The sequence below is a fragment of the Dromiciops gliroides genome, chromosome 2 (genome assembly GCF_019393635.1).
Source record: "Dromiciops gliroides isolate mDroGli1 chromosome 2, mDroGli1.pri, whole genome shotgun sequence".
Lineage (NCBI taxonomy): Eukaryota > Metazoa > Chordata > Mammalia > Microbiotheria > Microbiotheriidae > Dromiciops > Dromiciops gliroides.
In genome coordinates this window covers 636,740,415-636,764,834 of record NC_057862.1, presented here as the reverse complement: position 1 = coordinate 636,764,834, position 24,420 = coordinate 636,740,415, and the positions used below count along the sequence as shown (strand labels likewise).

The window sequence follows — 24,420 nt, the reverse complement described above, 5'->3', positions numbered from 1 at the left end:
TCACACAGCCAGGACATATTTCTGCAATGTTTTCCATACTGTCTCCTCTGTGGTTTCCAGGACCCTTTCCAATAGGGTTTTGCTTCTAAGGATCTTGTAAATACAAATGCTGTTGCTTCACTGCCTGTACTCTGCAATCAAACTAAACTGACCTTCTCCCTGTTCCTCATGGATGGCAAGTCTTTCCCACCTCCATGTCTTTGTTCACTGGCTGTCGCTGTACTCCCCCCCTTCCTTCAAGACTCGTGATGCCGTTCTTGATATTTCCCTCCTTCCCCTCAGCTGCTAGTGACCTCCCTTTCAAATTGCCTTCAATTGAACTTTTTGATATTTAGTCTCTTTATATTTATACTGTACGTACTGATATACATCCTGGCTGTAGAATATAAACTCAAGCTGGCCTGGTTCTATTTGTTGTTTTTGTATCCCAGCATAAATGAGTGCCCAGTCTGGTACATACCAAAGGTGCTTAATAAGTGCTTGTTGGTTGGTTGCTAGAAAAATATTGTTTATAGTTTAGGCTTAAGCCAGGGTCAGCGGCACCACCAGATTCAGGCCTCCCCTCCGTGCTGGTCTTGTTTGTGGTGCTGGCTCTGGATCCTCGTCCAAAAAGCCACCTCTTTCTCCTTCAGTTTTATTCCCACCCTCTGTTCTAAATCCAGCTGAAGGTACTTCTCTTCCTTTTCATAGCGTGGCCATTCTGGCAGGCCGCAGCCGTTGGGATCCCTGGAAGTGGGAGAGAGCGCCATGAAACATTAGAGAAGCCCTTTCTCACCAGCCCCATCCCTTCTGTGCCCAGATTTTGCACTCACCCTGTGCGGGCAAAGTTGGCCCAGTATTTCATCATGTTTCTGCTAAGTTTTTTCTCTTCTATGGTAGCGAGCCCTGAGGAAAGAGCAAAGAGAGGCATAGAGGACAATGAAGTCTGGTTAGAGGCAGGAGGAAGGAATGGGTCCAGCTCCAGCCGGTGCTCTGAGGCTGATGACCCAGCCAGATTCACATGACACATCAGGGCAGGAATAGGGGGCCCTGTGACGTGTTAGTTGAGAGGAAGTAGCCCATTAAATCTGCACGCGGCCTCCTCCCTCCCACCCCTCAGGTATGGAATCATGCCTCTGGTCTAAAGCACTTGTCTCCAGAAAAGGTCCACATTAAAATGAAAATGTGTGACCTGGGAGAGGAACTCCTTTAGAATTATAGAATTACAGACTCTCGAGTGGGAAGGGAGAGTTGGATCATGGATTTAGAGTTGGAAGAGACCAGAGAGGTTGTTTTACAGATGGGGAAACTGAGGCATGGGGAGATGAAGGGACTTGCCCAGGGTCACACAGCTAGTTTATGAGTCAGGATTTGCACCTAGGTCTTGTCGACTCCACGTTCACCTCTCTATCTACTGTATTACGTTGCCTCTCTAGTCCTAGTACCATCTGGAGCACATGAACTTAGGACTCACATGCTTGACAGATGATTTTTCTGGCCTTCACTTCAGTAAGCCCAGAGATGGGGAACTTACTACTTTTCTTTTTCTTTTTCTTTTTTCAAGTGAGGCAATTGGGTTTAAATGACTTGCCCAGGGTCACACAGCTAGTAAGTGTTAAGTGTCTGAGGCTGGATTTGAACTCAGGTACTCCTGACTCCAGGGCTGGTGCTCTATCCACTGCACCATCTAGCTGCCCCACTACTTTACTTTTTTTTTTTTTTGTGAGGCAATTGGGGTTAAGTGACTTGCCCAGAGTCACATAGCTAGTAAGTGTTAAGTGTCTGAGGCCGGATTTGAACTCAGGTCCTCCTGACTCCAGGGCCGGTGCTCTATCCACTGCGCCATCTAGCTGCCCTCCCACTACTTTACTTTAAAAAAAAATTTAATTTTTAAATTATTTATTATTTTTTAATTTAAATTTTTTCTTTTTCTTTTTCTTTTTTTTTTTTTACTACCTTTCAATAACAATAGTTTTGGAGGTTTGCAAAATACTTAAAAAAATATTACCTAGTCCTCACAACAACCCAGAGTGGTAGGCACTATTATTATCATTCTTGTTTTACAGACGAGGAAACTGAGGCAGATAGCAGCTAAGTGACTTGCCCAGAGCCACACAGCTAATAAGCAAGGTCTGAGTCTTCCTGTCTCCAGCCCAGCGCTCTATGCACTATGGCGCCACCTAGCGGCGAAAGGCAGCCCATTTTTATTTTCATATTGCTCTAATTGTTAGGTGCTGAAATCTGTGTCTTTCCAGCTTCCACCCCTTCCTCCTCTCAACCTGAGCAGAAAAAATAAAACAAATTCCTTTCCCGTCTGATACGTCTTCTTATCTCTGAAGGAGCAACTGTGTCCCTTCCTAAATCCTTTCTTCTTGAGACCAAACATCCCACCCAGTGTCTTCAACTGATTCTTGTACAGTAAGTACATTTTCTAGACCTCCCCTTGCACAGGAAGACTCTGCCATCCTTCTTCTCCCTGTCCCCAGCTGTTAGTGCCTTCCTGCTGAGATCATATCCCATTTAATATATATTTCGAAACATTTATCTTTGTTGTCGGGGTCCTTTTTCAGAAGTGTCAGACTCTCCAGGACCCCATTTGGGGTTTTCTTGGCAGAGATACTGGAGGGGTTTACCATTTCCTTCTTCAGCTCATTTTACAGATGAGGAAACTGAGGCAAATAGGGTGAAGTGACTTGTCCAGGATCACACAGCTAGTAAGCATCAGGAGCTGGATTTGAACTCTGAAAGATGAGTCTTCCTGACTCTCCTGTACCACCTGGCTGCCTATGTATATGTATGTGTACATATATATATATATATGTATATGTATATGTATGTGTGTGTGTGTATGTATGTATATATATATATATAGAGAGAGAGAGAGAGAGAGACAGAGAGAGAGACAGAGAGAGAGAGACAGAGAGAGACAGAGAGAGAGAGACAGAGAGAGAGAGAGAGAGAGAGAGAGAGAGAGAGAGAGAGAGAGAGAGAGAGAGAGCTCACTTGGTACTGGTGATCCAAGGGTTTGACCAGGTAGAGTATGGTGGAATTGTTGCTTCTCTTACTCTGCCTCCCAATATCACATTGGATTTATGTCTCATTGACTCATCTTAGCACCCTCTGCCATCTTATTGTGGAACAATTAATCAGATTGACTGATCTCCTGAGGGCTGGGGTCAGGGGGAGACTTAGACAGCCTGACTTTGAGGGCTTTGAACCAGGCTGGCTAAAGGGCACATCTGGGACATAGGTGAGCCTGAGTGAGCAGGCTAGGGATGGGGTGCCTTGAGTAACTGGGAGTATAGTTATAGGGTGTTAGGTCTTCAGTGGCAGGGAAGGTGAGAGGACAAAAGAAAAAACTTCGCCTGACTTGGGAAAAAAAGCACTGGACTTATTGGGAAACTGAAATTCAAGAGTAGCTATCCCACCGAGTAACTTTGTGACCTTGGGTCAGTCATTTCCCCGAGGATCATGGAATTGAGAGTTGGAAGGATGACTTTAGAGGTGCCCTAGTCTACCTCATTTTACTGATTACACAGTGACCGAGCTTGTTTTTCCTCATGCCTGAACATTCTCCCTTCCCATCTCTGCTTGCTGGCTTCCCTCATCTCACAGCTCAGATTCCATTGTCCATAGGAAGCCTTTCCTGATCGCCCTTAATGCTAGAGCCTTCCCTCTGAGATCATGCCCGATTTCGCCCATATCTCTATCTTATTTGTATATAATATTTCTCATGTTGTTTTCCCCATTGGAGTGTGAGCTTCAGGAGAGCAGACTCTTATCTTTTGCCTTTCTTTGTACCCTGAGTACTTAGCACAATGCCTGGTACACAGCAGGCATTTAATAGATACTAACTGACTAACTGACTACTCAGCTTTTCACTCTGGGCCTCAGCTGCTTTATCTGTCCAATGAAAGGACTAGATTAAATAATTTTTGAGGCCCCTCCAAGAACAGTCTGTGTTCTAAGGTTCCCTCCAGCTCTATCATTCTCTGTTCTAAAGTCCCTCCTGCTCTGACAGTCTATGCTCTGTGATCCCTTAAGGGCTAACATTCTGTGATACAACATTCTGTTCTTGTTGGAGGATGGACAGGGGAGAAAATCGTGCCCTGTGCCTCCTTCCTCCCTTAAGATCAGCTGTTACGGCTGCTTCCTTCTCTCCTCTCGGCTACCCCTCTAAGCCACTCCCCAGCTGAGTCTGTAGGGATGGCTTTGAGATCAATGGCTCTAGATTTGTCGTGTTCTCTTTTGAGGACTTTGTTTAATTGCGGGTCTCTTCACTAACTCATAGCGACAGTACAGAAGGTACCTGGATACCGGGTGCCCAGTCTTCTTCTTTGTTTGTTTGTTTGTTTTTTTGCAGGGCAATGGGGGGTTAAGTGACTTGCCTGAGGTCACACAGCTAGTGTCAAGTGTTTGAGACCAGATTTGAACTCAGGTCCTCCTGACTCCAGGGCTGGTGCTTTATCCACCGCACCACCTAGCTGCCCCCCCCACCCCAGTCTTCTTCTTACCACAATGCCCACTACTCAAGCAAGCCCCCATCCCTTCCAGCCAAATGGCCAGAGGTCTTTATTACTTGAGGGACTGGGCAGGAAGGACATTCAACCTTTAGTGAACGGAGTCCCAAGAATGAAGATAATTTCATCACCGTGGTCGGCCACATCAGTATGGGTTTTGCTGATGATCCCCGAGCTGGCATGATGCTGGAACTCGTAAAAGTAGACAGGAAGGCCGGCATCTGCCCGGATACAAGACCAAATGAGAATCTCTTACATCTCGTGATGCCTTTAAAGTTTACAGTATGTTTACCCACAACGACCCTGTGAGTAAGCACTAGTCCTTCCAGTAACTCGGGTTCAGAACTGCAAAGTCATCCTCAAGTCTCATCCACCTTCACCAACCACATCCAATCCATTGCCAAGTGTCACTGATTATACCTACCCCTCCTCTAAGGTCCTTTCCTCCCTCCCCTCTCATGTAGCCACCAGCCTGCTGCAGGACCTCCACCTCGCAGCTAAATTCATATTCCTAAGGCCCAGCTCCGTCCGTGTCATTGTGCTCAGCAGACACCAGAGGTTTCCTGGTGCTTTGAAGACAGCTCTCCCGTTTGCCATTTAAGTTCCTTACAATGTGGCTCAAATCCATTTTTCTGTTGGCTTCATATTATTTCCCTTCATGCAGTTCTGGCTAAACTGGCCCAACTTGCTGTTCCCCGTGCATAAGATTCTATTTCCTGCCTCTGGGTCTTTGTACAGGCCTGGAATACACTCCCCTCCTTATCTCCACCTCTTAGGAAAAAAAAAATAATAGGTAACTTTTGGTTAGTGCTTACTATGTGCCAAGAACTGTGTTAAGTGCTTTAAAATTATTATCTTATTTGATCCTCACAACAACTCTGCAAGGTAGGTGCTATTATTATCCTCAATTTACAGATGAGGAAACTGAGGTATACAAGTTAAATGGTTTGTCCAAGGTCACACAGCTAGCAAGAGTCTGAGGCTGGATTTGAATGCAAGTCTTCCTGAGTCCAGGCCCCACCAGCACCCTAACTACTGAACCACTTAGCTGTCCTTGGGGTGCTTAGCTCCTTTAAAGTATAGTCATCAGCCACAAGAGGCCTTTCCTGATCACCCCAGTTGTTGGTGCTCTCCCTGCCCAAAATTACCTTGTATATGTTTTGTGGGTAGCTAGGTGGCCCAGTGCACACTGTGCTGAGCCTGGAATCAGGAAGACCTCAGCTCAAATCTGGCCTCAAACACTGACTAGCTGGGTGACCCTGGGCAAGTCACTTAACCCTGTTTGCCTCAGTTTCCTCATCTATAAAATGAGCTGGAGAAGGAAAGGGCAAACCACTCCAGTATCTTTGCAAAGAATAACTCAAATGGGGTCACAAAGAGTCAAATATGGCTGAAAAATGACTGAACAGCAACAATAATATATTTTGTATTTACTTATCTGTGTTCATGTTATTTCCTCCCAGTAGAAGGTAAGCGCCATAAGGACAGATACTGTTTGAGTTTTTTCCCCCTTTTAACACTTTCTAACTTTTAAGCACACAGTAGGGGCTTAATAAGTGCATATTACATGAAGGCAGGAATCTAAGTGGTATAAATATTATTCCCATCTCAGAGAAAGAAACTTAAATTCACCTAGGTTAAGAGATAAAGCTACTTGATTTGCTTGGGCCACACAGTGAGTAAATGTTGGAGTTAGGGTTTGAACCAGTCTCCTCTGATTGCAAATCTAACGTTCTTTCCACTGAAGCACAATGCCTCTTGGAGCCAGGGGCCCAGCGGCATGGGTGGCTTTCCCATCAGAGAGGTTCTACAGTCATACCTGTTGACCTTTTCCACCTGTGACACCCAATCCTCTTTCAAAGCCCAACTCAAGCTCCCTTCTGTGCCTCTGATGACGATCTCTGCTTACATCTCCAATAACACCCCATGAACCCTGCATATAGAACTTATCACATATCAAAGCTGGACAGAGCCTTAGAACACCAAATGTCAGAACGTGGAAAAAAGCACTGTTAGAACTGGGAGAGATCTTGGATCACTAGAATTCAAGTTGGGAGGGGCTTTGGAATGAAATTAGAACACAGAGCATGAGAGTTAGAAGGGACCATGGATCCTAGAGTGTTAGAAGGTAGAGTATCAGTATGAGGAGGACCCTAAGCATAGAATGTTAGATCTGGAAGGGATCTTCATGTAGAGAACATTAGTATGTAGAACTTTGGATGAGACCTAAGAACAGACAGAGACTATTAGACCATAGATTATGACATGTAGAGGGGACCGTCCATATCGATATCCAAATCTGTACTATACACTATACTATATCTATAGCTACACCTATACCTATATCTATATATCATTACTACTATATATACTATATATACACATAGATAATGAGATATACTTTATAAATAGAAATAGTCACATACATTCATGTGTGTTTATGACACACATACCATATATGCCATGCATGACACACACACGTGTGTGTATGTCTTGTCTCCCTAGCTCCTTCCCTCTCAACAGAGACTCTTTTTGCTAATTTCTATGTTCCTCCCCCCGCACCAGTGCCAAGCATTGGGTTTTGTGCTCAGTAAGAGTATCCGGTGCCTGAAGTGATCCACTTTGGGCCTCGTTGTTTTGGGGATGCATGATCACCTCTGTGATGACGTGCTGTCTGAATAGCCGATGTCACAAAAGTTGCATCTCCAGCCAGCTCCAGGACACAGTTTCGCATCAGGACCTGTTGCCCAAAGTTTCCTCCTTGGTCCTTAAGGTCTCCTATGTATTTTTTCATCACCAGAGGGATTTGGTCTTTGGTGATGTTCTGGAAGGACAAATGAAGAGAATGGGGTTAAGACAGCCCAGGACTACCTCCTTCCCACCTCCATTTTATCCCTCCTGCAAACCATGTCTTAGACCATTCATTGTAAGAATAATCGACCTTATGCATGGATGGTTATATCAATCCTTTTCTCAGAAATCTTCACTGGCTCTCAACTGCCAACTAAGTAAAACTCAAACTTCTTACCTGGCATTCAAAGCCCTCCACAATGTGGCACTGCCCCATCTTTCCAGTCTGATCTTATGCCATTCCTTTCTCAATACTCTAATGTACAGGTGAGCTGGGTTCTACTCTTTCTCCTCAATGTGCCCTGAATTTCCCCACCTCTGTGCTTTAAAAATGATATTTCCTATGCCTAGACTGCCTTCCTTCCTCTTTTTTACTCACTAATTTCTGGCTAGCTTTTTTTTCTTTTTTCTTTTCTTTGTGGGGCAATGAGGGTTAAGTGACTTGCCCAGGGTAATACAGCTAGTAAGGGTCAAGTGTCTGAGGCTGGATTTGAATTCAGGTCCTCCTGAATCCAGGGCCAGTGCTTTATGCACTGCGCCACCTAGCTGCCCCCCTTTACAGTTTTTTAAATTTTTATTTTTCTTTGCAGGGCAACGAGTGTTAAGTGACTTGCCCAAGGTCACACAGCTGGTAAGTGTCAAATGTCTGAAGCTGGATTTGAACTCAGGTCCTTCTGAATCCAGGGCTGGTGCTTTATCCACTGCGCTACCTAGCTGCCCCCTGGCTAGCTTTTAAAGCCCAACTGAAGGGCCACTTCCTCCGGGATCTTTTTTCTCAATCTTTCTGGTTGGAAATAACCTTTTCCTCATCCAGCCCTTTTTGGGGGCACCTCTTTAAACCCGCATTCATCACATATTATTGCCTTCTGCTGTTATCTGTTTCATGAAAGATAAGAGGAGGACCTAGAGAGAGGCTCCAACACATTGGTTACATTTTCTATGAAGGATTTACTGAAGGCCATGGACAGGGATCACACAATATGAGTAAGCACATCCGTGAAATCATGGTTCCTCCAAGCGCTGAAGCCTCTCACTATCTGATGGGCACAGAGCTTTGCACGGACAGGGATTATTTTATCTAAAATTGTTATCTCCTCTAGCACTCAGTACAGAACGCTGAGCAGAACAGAACGCTAATACATGTTCCTAGCTGGAAGCCGGCGGCCTTAGAGGTCATCCAGTCCAAACAAACAGGGTTCCAGAGGCTCAATGACCAAGGTCATGTAGATAGGAAGAAGAGTTATGGTCCAAACCAAGGCCCTCTTGACTCCAAATCCTATGCTTCCCCCTCCCCACCACATTATCTAGGTTCCAATTGTAGCAAATAAGGAATCCCCTAAAGTGGGCCCATAATTCAAATTTACACTGCATAGTTCCATTGGGTTAGAGCCACTGACCATATTTTATGTAATTATAATTTGGAATAGTGTGAATTCAAATATATGCATCCACTTCACAAACTAGCACCTAGCTGTATATGCAGCATCTCTGATGGTTATTGAATTTAGTTATAATGACCAGAGGGGTAAAGGAGAAGGGAACAAACATTAATTAGGCACCTACTAGTGCCAGGCACGGTGCTAAGCTGTTTTACAAATATCTCATTTGATCCTTAAAGGGGAAAAAATGAATGGGGGTAAAAAACCCATTAAGTTGGTGCTGAAGTCTTCTCTGCCTTCCCCCTGTCACTTCCTTATGCCAATCACCGCCTAAACTCCTTCTTAATTGTAGCAACACCCAGATTAAGTCCAGCCTTGACACAGCCTAGGATTGTTTGGGAAGCCCTGAAGAAAGCTCTTAGCATTTAGTGTTGGAAGGGATCTGAGATACCATCCCGTTCAACTTCTTCAATTTACAGATGAGAAATGGGGGCCTAGAGAGGGGAAATGATTTGTCCCAAACCCCTCAGTCCTCTGACTCTAAATCCAGGGTCCCTTTTACCCTACCAAACAGAAGCAGGTGAGCCTCTGCGAAGTGAGGCCCCGAGAAGTAGAAGGCCTCTAAACTTAGCTACTTAGCTCCAGAAAGAAAGCAATTTGACTCAAGTTTCCAGACAGTCTTATGCTCACTACGTTGTAGGAGCCCATCTCATGGGATACTCCATCAGTGGCCCCTGGATGCCCCCCCCCCTGCCCCGTCTTATCTCCCTGCCCCATAACATGGCTTCTTACCAGTATCAAGCAGAACTCCCATAGCAGGTCAATGATTTTGGATCTAGTTATTATCAGAGGGCTGAGAGGAACGTTCATGATCTGAGAATGAAACAGAATCTCTAAGGTGACCAGATATGGTATGAATGCATATGCATGTAATGATGGTGAAGTCAAAGAGATATAGGAGGTAGCCTGTTTTTTTTTTTTTTAAAACCCTGCTGGAATTCAGTTTTCTGGGTTTAGAATAGAGCTGGGGGAGGTTTTATAGTGATAGGATAAGATCATGCAGTCTGACCCCTTCATTTTACAGAACAGAAAAGAGGTCCAAGGGGGCCATGATTGATCTAAGTTTCTACCAGTAGTAAGAACATAGTCAATGCCTACTCCACTCCCAATACACATACACAGACAGACACACACCTTGCCCTATAAGCAGAGGTGCTTTGGTAAATGTTTAACAACTGGCTTTCCAGAAAAAAACAAAACAGCACATAAGACCAATTTTTAAGTTTAATTTGCATTATCAACAGTTTCTTCATCACTTTCATAAATCTAGATGGATCAACGAACAATAAATCAAGCCCTAATTTGGAGCATTTGCTAATTTCAGAAGTCTAAGGGCTTACACTGAAATTTTAACAATGGGCTCTGGGGCTGGCCCCAGCCCCTCCCTGTCTATAAGCACACATTTCTAGGGATTTCCAGGGACAAAGGCCAGGTGCGTTTGCTGTCTTGCAAAAGCTCATATTTCAACACTTTTCCTCACTACAACTGGGAAGAAAGTAGGGCAAGGATTATGACTCCCATTTTACAGATGACTTGCCCATGGTCAAAAATGACTGAGGCTGGATTCAAGCCCCGGACTCTTTCCATTGTGACACGCTTTTACTCTCAGAAAGTGCCTCATGCCACTCTTGGAGAAGCATTGCCGGATCAACATGAGGGAAATGGGCTTGACTCTTATCGCCTGGAAGCACCTATGAGGAGAGCCCAGGGAAGGGGTTCCCTGTAGGCCTGTGTGCTTTTACAATGCCTCTCCTAGCTGCCTGTTGGTGTCTGGAATACTTCCCTCAAAAGACAATGCCTTATGTTTCATAGTGAGGGAGGATATCAGGAACAAAGTTCCCCTTGGAAGGGAGAACACTGGCATTCAATCGACCTAAAATATAAAAAGAGGGGAGTGGAAAGAATACTAGACTAGGGTCCAAGTCTTTGCTCTTTAATCATTAGTTGTGTGACCTTGGATAAATCACTTCTTCCTGAGTCTCTAGTTCTCTCATCCATAAAATGTCGATAATAATGAATTATAATAATGCTGTTGCATAGACCAAATCAAATAGTGTAATGAGTTTTGTACACTCTGCTATATTATAGAAGAGGAAACTTGCGTTATTTTGGTTCATCAGTCCTGGGGTGTGGGGGGACATAGATGGGCCTTTCATTATAGAGGGGGAGGATACTGGAGAGGCTGAGAAGGGCACAGAAAGGGGGCATTGGGGCCAATTTTACAATGTGGACAGCAGCTGACCAGGCTGGATAGATCTAACATTAAGGTAAACTCCAGTCACTCCCTCTCCCCTCAGGAATTTCTGGTCCAGATCATAGAAAAGGCAAGGGAGCTTAGAATACAACGTCAGGGATGTAGGGGACTTTAGAACACAGCATGTCAGAGAGGTAAGGAACCTTAGAACATGGAATGTCAGAGACACAGCGAAGCTTAGAACAATGTCAGAGACACAGGAAAGCTTAGAACATGGAATATCAGAGACACAGGGAAGCTTAGAACATGGAATGTCAGAGATACAGGGGAGTTTTAGAACATGGAATGTCAGACACAGGGGACTTTAGAACGTGGAATGTCAGAAATACGAGGAAGCTTAGAACATGGAATGTCAGAGACACAGGGAAGCTTAGAACATAGAATATCAGAAACACAGGGAAGCTTAGAACATAGAATGTCAGAGACACAGGGAAGCTTAGAACATGGAACATTAGGGACACAGGGGACTTTAGAACACAGAATGCGAGAGAGGCAAGGGACTTTCGAATACAGAAAGTCAGATCTAGAAGAAACTTTAGAATAGAGAATGTGAGATCAGGAAGAGACCTTAGAGCTCACCTAGTATAATCCTCTCAGTTGACACATGAAGGAACTGAGGCTCAAAGACAGGAAGTAATTTACCCAATACCACACAATTAGTAAGTAGCAGATTAGGGACTTGGACTCAGGCCTCCTGACAGTCTGAATTGGCTTTCCACTGGACCATGGTACCTTCAGCAACTTAGTACCTGGTGAGCCTCTGACGTTGGAGGGGACTCTGTCCATATTGCTACTTTCTTTTTTTTTGTTTTGTTTTGTTTTTGGCAGGGCAACAGAGGGTTAAGTGACTTGCCCAGGGTCACACAGCTAGTAAGTGTCAAGTGTCTGAGGTCACATTTGAACCCAGGTACTCCTGAATCCAGGGCCGGTGCTTTATCTACTGCGCTACCTAGCTGCCCCCTTGCTATTTTCTTAATAACCCCCATGTCTGTGTTATGAGCTAGGCTCAGTTGTGAAGGCTGAGGAGCCTGGGAGCCCCCCTTCCCCTCTCCCTTTCCTCTCCCTTCCCTCCCCATCCCCTTCACTCCCCACCCCCCCCACCTCAGTCTCTTACAAAAGGAAGAAGCCAGTTGAATTCTATCCTGTTCACACCCAGGAGGTAGGGGATCTGCTGGACTTCCCCTTGGGCCAGAAGCGCTTCAGGGCTGTCAGTGAAAACTATACCATCCACCACAGCAGGTACAAACCAGATGGTCTAGGAGACAACTCAAGTTTAGTCCCGGACTAAAGGCAGAGATAAAATGCTGCTACAGTTTTCCTAAATCATTCTGGTCAGACTGAGCGGGGCTAGCCTCGGGTCTTGGGTCTGCAGGCCGCTAGTGCCCTCTGGTGGACACAGGCTGCTCTGTCAAGTGAGTGGTGAGAGTCCCCCTACCCTTCAGTGTTCCCTGTACCCACCTCCCAATATCTCCTCTACCCCTTCCGCCTGAAGTGGTCAACATAAGATAGTGAAATCTAGACCTAACAGGCCCTCATCTGCTTCTCCCCTCCTCTCATTTTACAGAGTAAGAAATACAAACCCAGTGAGGAGGACATGTGGCTGGCCCAAAGAAACGCAGGTAGTGGGTAGAGCGTGAGGGAACTGGCCCAGGGGAGGGGGGAGAGGTCCCTGAAGCCTGTGCAGGTGATCCCTGCCTGGTTTCAGTCCAAGCGGTCATGTGACAGCTTAGGGGTACACCCTAAGAGATGACAAAAAGTTATGGCACCACCAGAAGAGTGGATGATCCAGGGATTGTGGAGCCAGCATAAAAAAGGGGGGCAGCACCCCCCTAATAGTTCTCTTTTCCTTTGTGGCTTTAAGGCAAGACTACTTAGATCTGCTCCTGAGGGTTCAAGGAGGGACAGTAGCCTGGCCTTTTTTTTTTGTTGTTGTTTTTGTTTTTAGTGAGGCAATTGGGGTTAAGTGACTTGCCCAGGGTCACACAGCTAGTAAGTGTTAAGTGTCTGAGGCTGGATTTGAACTCAGGTACTCCTGACTCCAGGGCCGGTGCTCTATCCATTGCGCCATCTAGCTGCCCCACCTGGCCTTTTTGATTGCTCTTTTTTTTTTTTTTTCCCCTGCAAGGGAAGTTTCTAGATGACCTTGTGAGTCTGGGACAACCACAGGTCCCATCACTGAATGAAACTGAATGGAAGTTAGTAGATGTGGTCATCAGAGCGGATGTGGTCAATGGCAGTGGAATTCACCCATTTTGTATGCCTGACCACTGAGTCATCCTGTCTTCCAACTCTGCAGCCAATTAGAAAATTTTTCATAATCACACTGTAACAACTCCTCAGGAATGCATGGCCAGAAACAGGTTTACTCCAGGCTTTTACATAATCTCTTGGATTGACACTCGGCAGGGAATATCTGTGCATGCATGCTTCAAGCACTAGCCCTTTGTAGGCCAATCCACCCTTGTTATATACATAGTATGCCTATGTATATACATACATATGTAGAGATAAAGTGCATATGTGCAAAATACATATATACACAAGTGTACATATACATGAGTATACATGAATAAATATACATATAGATGTAGGCATATGTGTATACAATTATGTATACCCATTACCTATCTATCTACATGTGTATATTGCACACATACATGTATATATATACATGTATATATATGTATATATATACTGGTTATATATACACATAAAGATATATACCCATAAGTAAATATGTACATATACACATATAGATATACTCATATACACACATGTATATGCCCATAAGTGCTTATATACCCATATGTACATATACACATATAGATACATGTATACATGTGTATATACATATGTAAGAACAGCCAGGGACACAGTGGATAGAATGCCAGTCCTGGAGCCAGGAAAACCTCAGACACTTACTAGCTGTGTGACCCTGGACAAGTCACTTCACCCTGTTTGCCTCAGTTTCCTCATATGTAAAATGAGCTGGAGAAGGAAATGGCAAACCACTCCAGTATCTTTGCCAAGAAATTCCCAGATGGGGTCATAAAACATTGGATACAATTGAAAATGACTGAACAACAAAACACACACATGTAATTATATACACATACATATATGTGTATATATCTATAGCTATAGCTATTTAGATAGACAGATATATAAACATTCTCTAGTCAAGCCAGCACCAGCCTTTTTGTTTTGTTTTGTTTTGGTGAGGCAATAGGGGTTAAGTGACTTGCCCAGGGTCACACAGTTAGTAAGTGTCAAGTGTCTGAGGCCGGATTTGAACTCAGGTACTCCTGAATTCAGGGCCGGTGCTCTATCCACTGTGCCACCTAGCCGCCCCCAGCAGCAGCCTTTTAATGGTAGAACCTCCCGGAGTCACACCTAGGATCTGAACTGAGCTCCTTCCCCCAGGCCTATGTAGGAATCTCCGCAAAGAGGTAATTTTTGCATCTGGTCTCTGCCTCACCTCCACTGAGCCAGATAATACGGACAACCTGGGCAAGCCCAGGAGTCACCTTAAGGTCTGTAAATCACAGCCAACGTACCTCCAGAGGGTTATTGTTGGGGTTCAGTTTGAAGAATTTCTGTGGGTGAAAAGAAGACAAGGTGGAGAGGTTGAAGTAGGTTATGAACAGGTTTGGGGACTAGCCTGAGACAAAGAAGCAGGACAGTTCATTTACCCTATATGGGAGGGGGAAGACTTCCTGTGGCACAGGTTTGGGTTTAGTACATTCACTCTGGATGAATTATGGGTAATATGAGTACTGGGGGAAGGGTGGGTTGTTGGGGTTGGGGATACTTAGTTTCTGAGCAACCAGAGGGGGAAGAGAAAAAGAGAGTGAGAGGGGAAAGGGACAGAAGGGGGGAGGGGGAAATGAGGGGTGAAAGATTGGCACATGGAGGGATAGAAATATAAACTGAAGTGGGGGACACACACAAACTAGAGGGCAGAAAGACAGACAGAAACAGGGACATATGGAGACATATATTTTTGTTGTTTTTTGGCCAGGCAATGTGGGTTAAGTGACTTGCCTAGGGTCACACAGCTAGTAAGTGTCAAGTGTCTGAGGCTGGATTTGAACTCAGGTCCTCCTGAATCCAGGGCCAGTGCTTTATCCACTGCGCCACCTAGCTGCCCCCCATATGGAGACATATAGAGGTAGGTGAATGAACACATAAAGAGAGATGTAGAAAGAGGCACCAGGTAGAGGCAGACAGAGACTGAGGGACAGACTCAGAAGGACAGAGGTCTTAAAGGTCCCCTCTAACCCTTAGACTCTAGGAAAAAGGGAGAGAGGAGAGTAACAGAAAAGAAGGAGAAGGAAGGAGACCCGGAGAAGCTAATAGATACAAATTGAAAACGCAATCCAAAGACCAAATTCTAAGGCCTTCTCCATGTTGGAATCTGTGTTGGGGTCCCCAGACCAAGGCAGGGGTCAGGATGAAGCCAAAGTCAGACAGGGAGCCCTCTTTAACCTTAGTGATCAGTCATCCCCAGAAACCACTGGCCTTATCTTCTTGGGGAGCAAATGAATCCCAAAGATGGGGGATGGTGGGCTCTATGGAGAGGGAGTGGTAGGCAGGGGCCATATGCTCCCAATTCAGGAACCCTGCCAAGGGCAGGGGAAGTGCCACCTTTGGGCATCGTGGAATGGACAAAGGGAGGAGTGGCTGTCATGAGATTTAGTCCATTCTCCTCATTTTACAAATAATGACGTTGAAAGGGTCAGGGATGGAATGAGAGATGCTGTAGGGTACACAGCATACATATGGGCAGAATGGGAACTCGAACCCGGATCCTTTGGCTACAAATCCTGTGGGCAGTGCTACCTCTGGAAGTGGTGCAGGAGGCCCTGGGGGAGAGGGATGATGTTCTTCCTTTCCACAATGAGGGGACCTGACAGCCAGGACGCTGGGGCGGGGCATCGAGGGGGATTCAGTTCTCAGAGACACAGGATGATTCTGAGATGACACAGAATCATGGAAGAGGAGGTTTGGAATGGAGTTTAGAGGACCCGGTGAGATCCCAATTGTACTTGCGTCACCTTGGTCAAGTCATTTGACCTCTGGCCTTAGCTGGGTCCTAAGCTGTAAAATGAGGGATTTGATCTACGTGATCTCTAATGTCCTTCCTCGAGAACAGAGACTGCCTCTTTGTACCCCCAGTGTATAGTGCCCGGTACACAGCAAGTGCTTAGTAAATAAATGCTCTAAATTTATGAGGTCCAAATAAATGAATAAACAAACAAACAAATAAAAGCAAATGAATGATGAATGAATGGACAAACAAATAAATGAATAAACAAATCAATCAATCGATCGCTAGATAAATAAATAAATAAATGAATGAATGGATGAGTGAATGGATGAATGAATAAATAAATGCTCTAAATCTTAGGAGGTCTTTGGGGGAACAGTAGGAAAACTATGTCCAAGGGAACCATGGATTTCTTGATGTCCCAGGAAGGTGGAAGGGGGCCAGGCTAAAGTCAAACTTTTGTGAGTCATGTGACAAGGGTTGGGGCATCAGTTCAGAGTCAGCCCCTGCTTAACTAGAGACATTGTTTTCCTCTCTTTACAGGACCACCTACCATCTCATCAGATACCTTCTGGATCTCCTGCTCCGTCTTTGATCTGAGGCACTGCACCAGGGCCTGGGTACTGTTGGTATCACAATTGGCTGCTTTAGCAATTCTCTGTAGGTAGAGGGAACAAGAAGTCATCAATACGTGCCCCTGGTTTTACTCACCTACCCCTAGTTATCTCTGGCTCCAATGGCTCCTTCCAGGGCAGCTGCTTGGTCTGTGAACTCAATTTTTGTGACCCCGGGGACAGCTCTCTTCCTGGAAAAGAGGTGTCCTTGAATCTATGGAATAGTCCCATTCTCTTTATCCCCATCTACATCCCAATTCTTTGGGACGGACAGCCCCAAATTGGGCTGGTGGTAGGGCTGAGGCCCTGAGTTCTTCCAGCCTTTACCCCTATCCTGTGCAGGGGGCCAGGATCTCTTCTATGAAGCTGAGGTCTTGTTTTCTAATGAAAGGAAGTGTGATTTAATGTAAAGAACAGTACACAATCAGGACACTTAGATTAGAATCTTGGCCTAGATATGCCTAGATTGCTTTTGGGTAGGGATTATCTCTTTTGTAAACTTTGTGCCTCCCCAAGTCCTGAGGAGACCCCTAAGTATTTGCAGTATTTGTGTAACAAACTAGTCACTAAGCTTCTCAATTTGTTTCTTCATCTGTGAAGTAGGGATAGGAATATTAATAAGACCAGCCTCACCAGATTGTAGTGAGCTGAACACTTAAAATGTGAACTATTCATAATTACTAATGAGGACATCTAAGTAGAGATGTCTCTGGCAGTCCAAAGTAGCTCTGGGTTTGGCTGTTAATCATCAGAGGGCTGGGAGGAGCTCCCAGTCCAGTGTATTGTTGGGATTCAGACTAATCTAGGGCAGAATAGTATTCTACAGGTACCATCATCTATTCAAGATGTCCAAACTAGTCATCTTCCTTACTAAACTTGTCACTCCCTATTCCCCTACTGGCATGAATTCCCCCTGGCTCCATTGACAGCACCATCCTCCTCCTAATTATCCAGATTCCAGACTTCCTTGACTCAGTTAAAATCCCATCCCACCCTATTACCTGTATGTGGCACTTCCTCCAGGAAGCCTTCCTTGAGTCTGCCATTGGAAAAATGTTCTCTCCCCACTTATATTTTTCTAGGGTACTTTGCCTGGATCTCACTTTGTGCCTGTCACCATTCTACTTTGTATAATTATTGGCATACATGTTGTATTTTTCCTATTTTATTTTGATTAACCCTTTTGAGGGTAGCATTTATTATTTTTCACCCCTGTATCTCAGTGTTGAGCACAGGACCATACCCATAGTGAGAGCCTGGACTAGGGTGGGACAAAGCCTTGGTTGCCCCACCTTAGTTAAAGATGGGGTGCTCAAATTTAGAAGATGACCAACAGCAACATTCAGGGCTGTTCTTCCTTCCTCCTAGGGCCACACCTCAAGTTTGATCCTTTTCACCCAATCCCATCCTTAGTGATGTCAGTCTCATTCTAGGGTGCATTTACCCCTACCCACAAGCATCAGTTAGTCCTTTAGAAAATACATCATCCTTTAAAAAAATGTAGAAAATATGTCCTAGGGTAAACTTTTTTCCTTCTTCTCCACTTATCCTGTAACCACACCACAGGGAGATAAACTTCACATCTTCTTCCTTCCCTCCAACCTTTTCCTAGTTATACCTATGAACATAGTTGGCACATAAAAATATTTGCCACATACTTTTTGGATATGACCAATATGGACATTTGTTTGACTATACATATTTGTTACAAAGATCTTATTTTTTTCATGGGGGGATGGGAGGAAGAAAAAAAAAGAAATGCTCGATAATTGAAAAAAATTTAAAATGTTTGTGGGATTGAATTAAAGAAGTCTATCTCTGCAGAGAGATCTGTTTTCCATCCAATTCTTTTTGCACACTGGGGGCTCTATAAGTGTCACCAAGCCTGTCTGTTGGGGCTAACAATGGTGCTCTCCTTCAGGAGAAGGGGCGGTCCTTCTTAGTTACTCTGGGGATGGAGGGTACTGACCTTGGCAATCTTCAGTGGCTCGTAAGAGATGAAGATCTTTATAAGGGCTGTTCCACTCTGAGAGATGGCCCTGTGGAAGAGGCCCTTGGACAAGGGAGACAGAATCTACAGAAACCAAGAAGACAACAGGTAAAGAGCAGGGGTGTGCATTGGAGGATGCTATTGTAGAAAGATCACTGAATTTGGAGTCAGAGTACTTGACTTATACTCTGTTACTACTATCTAGGTGACCCCTGGTAACAACATCTCCAGACTCTCATTTAAAATTAGGGAGTTGGGGGGCAGCTAGGTGGCACAGTGGATAAAGCACTGGCCCTGGAGTCAGGAGGACCTGAGTTCAAATTCTGCCTCAGATACTTGACACTTACTAGCTGTGTGACCTTGGGCAAGTCACTTAACCCCAATTGCCTCAAAAAACATACAAACAAAAAATAAAATAAAATTAGGGAGTTGGGCCCTTCCAGTTATACATCCTATGTAGGAGCTGGGAGGTTGGAACATGATAGAAGTGTGATTTCAGAAGGTTGACCATGCTATTTCTGCCAAAGCATCAGTGTGGAGGTATGGCGGTATGCATGAGTGTTCATATTAAGATATTTATGGGACGGCATGTCTGTGGGCAAGCTTGTTTCTCTATGTTGGCTTATTTCCTTGTTCCAGTTGGAGCCCATCCAGGCCTGACCTTATGAATGCCTGCCAGTGTTCAGAAGGGTCTGCATGAAGGAAGTTCATAAGTGCTCCCTATTCAAAACATAATAGGATTGTAGGGCCCCCTCATGACCTCTTTCCAACTTGAACTCACAGGTTAGGTCTCCTGAGGGAGGGGGAGTGGTAGATACTAGCCCAGATTCAAAGTGCTCTGTGGGCCTACACTTTTACAATGATAACTCATGAGCCCCTGTTCATGTACTTACTTAAAATTTTTTTTTTTAATTGTTTTTTTTATTTTAGTGAGGCAATTGGGGTTAAGTGACTTGCCCAGGGTCACACAGCTAGTAAGTGTTAAGTGTCTGAGGCCGGATTTGAACTCAGGTCCTCCTGACTCCAGGGCCGGTGCTCTATCCACTGCGCCACCTAGCTGCCCCCATGTACTTACTTTTAATAGTTGGTCAGTAGACACAATTATCTCACATCAAAGGCATTTACCTACATATTATGGTAAAAACAGTAGCTACAAAATATTTTTCTGATAAACCTGGTACACGCTCTACCACAAAAACACACAGCATCAGTGGGAAGAGTAGGCACACACATAGCATAAAAATAGAGAGACATCTACTTAGGGAACATATATGGGCCAAGTCAACTTGTGCCTCCAGTGCTGCAGGTACCTGATGTGATGCTCTTTCTGTTCCCCAAATCCCCTCCTATTAATCCAAGCAGCACTGCTGTTCTGCTTGGCATGTTGCTCTACCGGGCTTCCTGGGCCTGCTCCCTGATGAATGGGTTATCTCCTACTGGGGAAGGGGGAAGAAGGAGGGAAAAATCCCCTTCCTCCCCAGGAGAGAAATGATTCCTTTTCAGAAGATGGGTTCTTCTTATACATCAGGCTTTCTTTTTGTCTCCCAAAGCTCACACTCTTCAGAACTCTCTGTTTCCTAAAGAGTTGCTTTTTTTTTTCTTTTTGGTGGGGTAATGAGGGTTAAGTGACTTGCCCAGGGTCACACAGCTAGTAAGTGTCAAGTGTCTGAGGCCAGATTTGAACTCAGGCCCTTCTGAATCCAGGGTTGGTGCTTTATCCACTGTACCACCTAGCTGCCCCAAGTCGCTTTATTTATTTATTTATTATTATTTTTTTTACAGTTTTTTTTTTTAAATGGGGCAATGGGGTTAAGTGACTTGCCCAGGGTCACACAGCTAGTAAGTGTCAAGTGTCTGAGGCCAGATCTGAACTCAGGAACTCCTGAATCCAGGGCCGATGCTTTATCCAGTGTGCCACCTAGCTGCTCCAAGTCGCTTTATTTTTAAAAGGACTCAAGAGGCAAGGCCAATCCTTTGACCTAGCAATAGTCATTCACCCTAATACCTTCAAGCTTGACTGAAGATCTTCACAACTTAAAAAAGGTTAAAAGAGTGCATATCTGTGCTTTGCTGAGGACCCTAATACTTTGTTATCTCTATTACCTTCCCCTTCTATAATTTCATCAACTGGGCTGGGGGAAGGGGGGGAATCACTTGACCATGGTATCTGTGGTGCCCTGACCAGTTTATTCCTATTATAGATCATAAATTGACTTTTGAAGGGACCACAGAATTCTAGTCCAACTATCTCATTTTATAGATTAAGGAAAATGAGAATCAAGGAGTTTAAATGACTTGCCCAAAGTCACACAGAGCATAGGCATCAGAGTCGAGATTTGAACTTGGGTCCTCTAACTCTTGAATCAATGAGCTTTACACCATTTCACACTGGGCCCAGGAACTGGAAGTAATGAGTTAACCTCTTTATCCCCCCCTTGTGGCCTACTTCCCATTAACCTACTCACCAGTCCTGAAATACATATGGCTCCTGAGGATTGACCAAACAGGGTCACAGAGCCGGGGTCTCCACCAAAAACTGCAATGTTCTCTTGTATCCAATGCAGAGCTGCTAACTGGTCCAGCAGTGCCCAGTTCCCTCGGGCATGGGCATCTCCAGTACTGAGAGTCAAAATCCACTGGATTTAGAGACTGAAGACCAGCCTCTGCTTCCAGTACAACTTTACCACCGTCCTGCAGCTTTGTTGGCCCCCATGACCCCACCCCTACATGACTCCATCCTCACATGATCATGTACCACATGGCTCCACCCTTAGTCCCAGGCTGCCCATCTCTGTTGGACCCTGTCCCACATATAAATTTTCCAGCCCTCTTTCGCGATTCCTCCAAACTCTTACCTGAGGAAGCCCAGGATGCCAAGTCGATTCTGGATGGTAACCACCACCACGTCCTCATGGGCAGATAGCACGGAGCCATCATAGGTAGAGGCTGATCCCACAAGGAAGGCACCACCAGGAAACCAGACCATCACCTACAGAGGGCCAAGCAGGCAGTTGCCCCTACCTACACAGCTGTTCTGCCATACTGACCATTTGCACTGCCTCATATGCCACCCTATGACCTTTCTGCCTGTCCATCATAGGCTAAAATGAAGGATTTTTAAAAAGTGACTTTCTAGCTTTCTTTTGTGTCTTGTTTTCCCCTATTCAATCGTAAGTTCTATCTCCAGTGCTTAGCACAGTGCCTAGAACATAGTAGGCACTTAATAAATATTTACTGAACTGAATTTTAAGTACTGGTCCAAAAGCCAAGAGACATGGGTTGTAAACTATGCCAATTTAATTCAAAATCACCTAAAGAACGCCTGGCACTGCTAGGTACTGGGGATGCATAGACAGAAATAGAAAATAGACTGTCCTCATGAAGTTTATGTTCTTGATGAGTGTGTATTCATTTTCTTCTCCTTCAAATTACATTCTCATTTTCATATTATAGAAAGGTATAGCACAGTGACTGACATACAGTGAGTGCTTAATAAATGCTTTGGCCATAATCTCATTGTGAATAGGGAATGTTTCATAATTTGGACTTGTATCCACAGCACCTAGTACAGTGTTTGATGCATAGAACTAACTTTTCTTTTTCTTCTTCTTCATCATCATCATCACTAGCATTTATATAGCTCTTTAAGGTTTGCAAAGTACTTTACAAATTATTGTCTCATTTAATCCTCAAAACAACCTTGGTTTTTTGTGCTATTATTATTCCTATTTTACAGATGGAAAAAATTGAGGTAGGTGGAGGTTAAGTGATTTTCTCAGGGTCACACATCTGAGGGAAGATTTGAACTCAGGTCTTCCCGACTCTAGGTCCAATGGACAAGTCTACTACCCATTGTATTTGTTCCCATGTGCTATCAAGAGCCATAGGGCCATAGATTTAGAACTAGAAGGGAGATAGTTCACTGTCCATCTGTAGTGGCTCTTCAGGATATATGTACAGAGAGATGAGTTCATTCGATTGAATTTTGTAATTCTCCCAATAGGGATTGTCATCCACTTGGTTTTCCTTCTATGGATTGCCACACCAAACTCTTCTGAATGAATATAGAACTCTTTTAGGAGTTTTTGCAGTGCTCCAGGGTTTGATGCAACTAGCAAAATGTCATCTACAGGTATCACTAGAGCACCTTACTATCCAAATGGAATCCCAAGAATTGCAGAGGAGAAGTTGTGCAAAAGATATCAGAGAAGTGTAAGACAGTAAAAGGAGGAGGGCTAATCAAACGCAAGGGATAAACAATGAACAAGTTGTATGCTCCATTGGTATTCATGTAATGTCAGGAGATTGAGAAGAAGTTCTCCCAGTCTTGTTACATAGACCCACTCTGTGGACGGTTTATAGGAAGACCTGGATAAAAGTGGAACAGTATGAGAAGACATGACTGGGTTTCAATCTGCACTTTTGGAGGGAGTATCTACATCTACGAGCTTCATTGAAGTATGAAACCAGTACCATACAGCCAGCTGGGTGGTGCAGTAGATAGAGCACTAGACCAGGAGTCAAGAAGACCTGAGTTCAAATCTAGCTTCAGACACTAGTCATATGACCCTAAACAAATAATTTCATTTTCATCTGTCTATTTCCTCCTCTGTAAAATGGGGATGATAATATTTACCTCTCACAGTTGTTGTGAGGATAAGGTACGATATTTGTAAAGAGCTTTGAAAACCATGAAGTACTATATAAATGCAAGCTATTATTGTTATTATTATCATTGTTATTACAATACTCTAGTGGAGCTGTGATCTTATCAGGGAAACCCACTCTGTCCCCTGGTTTAGATCATAACCCACCCATGTCTTTTCATTCTATAGGATTCTTGCTCATGTCCTTCCATAAATCCTTCAATGAGAATATAGCCAATCTGCTGGAAACTTTCCTTAGGTTCTTTTCATCTTTGGCAGAAAACGCCATCCCTTTGCTTTTGCTATGTGAGTGACCCACGTACTTTTCATATGTGATCTTGAAAATATCTTTTCTATCACTTCTCATGCCCATGTTATCACATGTAACCAGCTGTAGTCTTCTTATGCCTACTGGTCACCTTTCCATTACCTTTTGGGGATCATCTGCAACCAGTTTTGATTCTTTGGAGTTGGGGGTATTCCATATAACATTCCCGGGGAGTACTGGTGTTAAAAAGTTGGATCTCAGCTCATTGCCCATCTGCAGTACCCACTTAGCTGATGGTAAACTCCTTAAAGGCAAAGTCTGTTCATTTTTCTTTATATCCCCATCTTTTAGCACAGTGTCTTCATAGCAGGTTCTTATTAAGGATTGCTTGAATGAATTGAATATGAATATATATATATATATATATAGTGGAAATTTATTTTGATTTGGGGACCCTACCTTTGGGCTGAGATTGGAAAGCCTTAGGCCCTCGGGGTCTCTTCTGTGTGGGAGGGGCTAGTGCCCCACCTCCTCTGCTTTAGCTGAGCCAGAAAGCCCCGTGGGCTGTGCAAGACGCCGGTCAGACAGCTGGGGGGAAGAAGCATCCAGCTCCCTCCGACCTGAGCGGAGGTATCTGAGAGATGCTGGGCTCTGTCGTGACCTGTGCTGGGGCACATGAGGCTCAAGCGCAGCCCCCCTCCCCACCAGCGGCAGCCCTGGCTGGCGGATTAGCTTGGTCTGTGTGGGTGCAGAAAGCCCCGAGATTTGAGTGGAGAGAAGAAAAGGTATATATAGACCTGGAGGTTAGAC

General features: G+C 44.5%; 1 protein-coding gene across 1 annotated transcript in view; it reads right to left on the bottom strand.

Annotated features, from left to right (window-relative positions):
* Positions 1 to 551: 551 nt before the first annotated feature.
* LOC122743243 (carboxylesterase 4A-like) overlaps positions 552 to 24,420 on the bottom strand; it is a 36,803-nt gene continuing 12,934 nt past the window's right edge. The window contains exons 4-14 of the mRNA XM_043988047.1: positions 21,552 to 21,685; positions 21,162 to 21,315; positions 18,676 to 18,780; positions 16,646 to 16,750; positions 14,600 to 14,638; positions 12,157 to 12,297; positions 9,521 to 9,601; positions 7,155 to 7,323; positions 4,589 to 4,720; positions 813 to 885; positions 552 to 726 (exon numbers count right to left, since the gene is read on the bottom strand). Of these exons, the coding sequence (XP_043843982.1) occupies positions 552 to 726; positions 813 to 885; positions 4,589 to 4,720; positions 7,155 to 7,323; positions 9,521 to 9,601; positions 12,157 to 12,297; positions 14,600 to 14,638; positions 16,646 to 16,750; positions 18,676 to 18,780; positions 21,162 to 21,315; positions 21,552 to 21,685 (1,308 nt within the window). The remainder of the gene's footprint in view (positions 727 to 812; positions 886 to 4,588; positions 4,721 to 7,154; positions 7,324 to 9,520; positions 9,602 to 12,156; positions 12,298 to 14,599; positions 14,639 to 16,645; positions 16,751 to 18,675; positions 18,781 to 21,161; positions 21,316 to 21,551; positions 21,686 to 24,420) is intronic.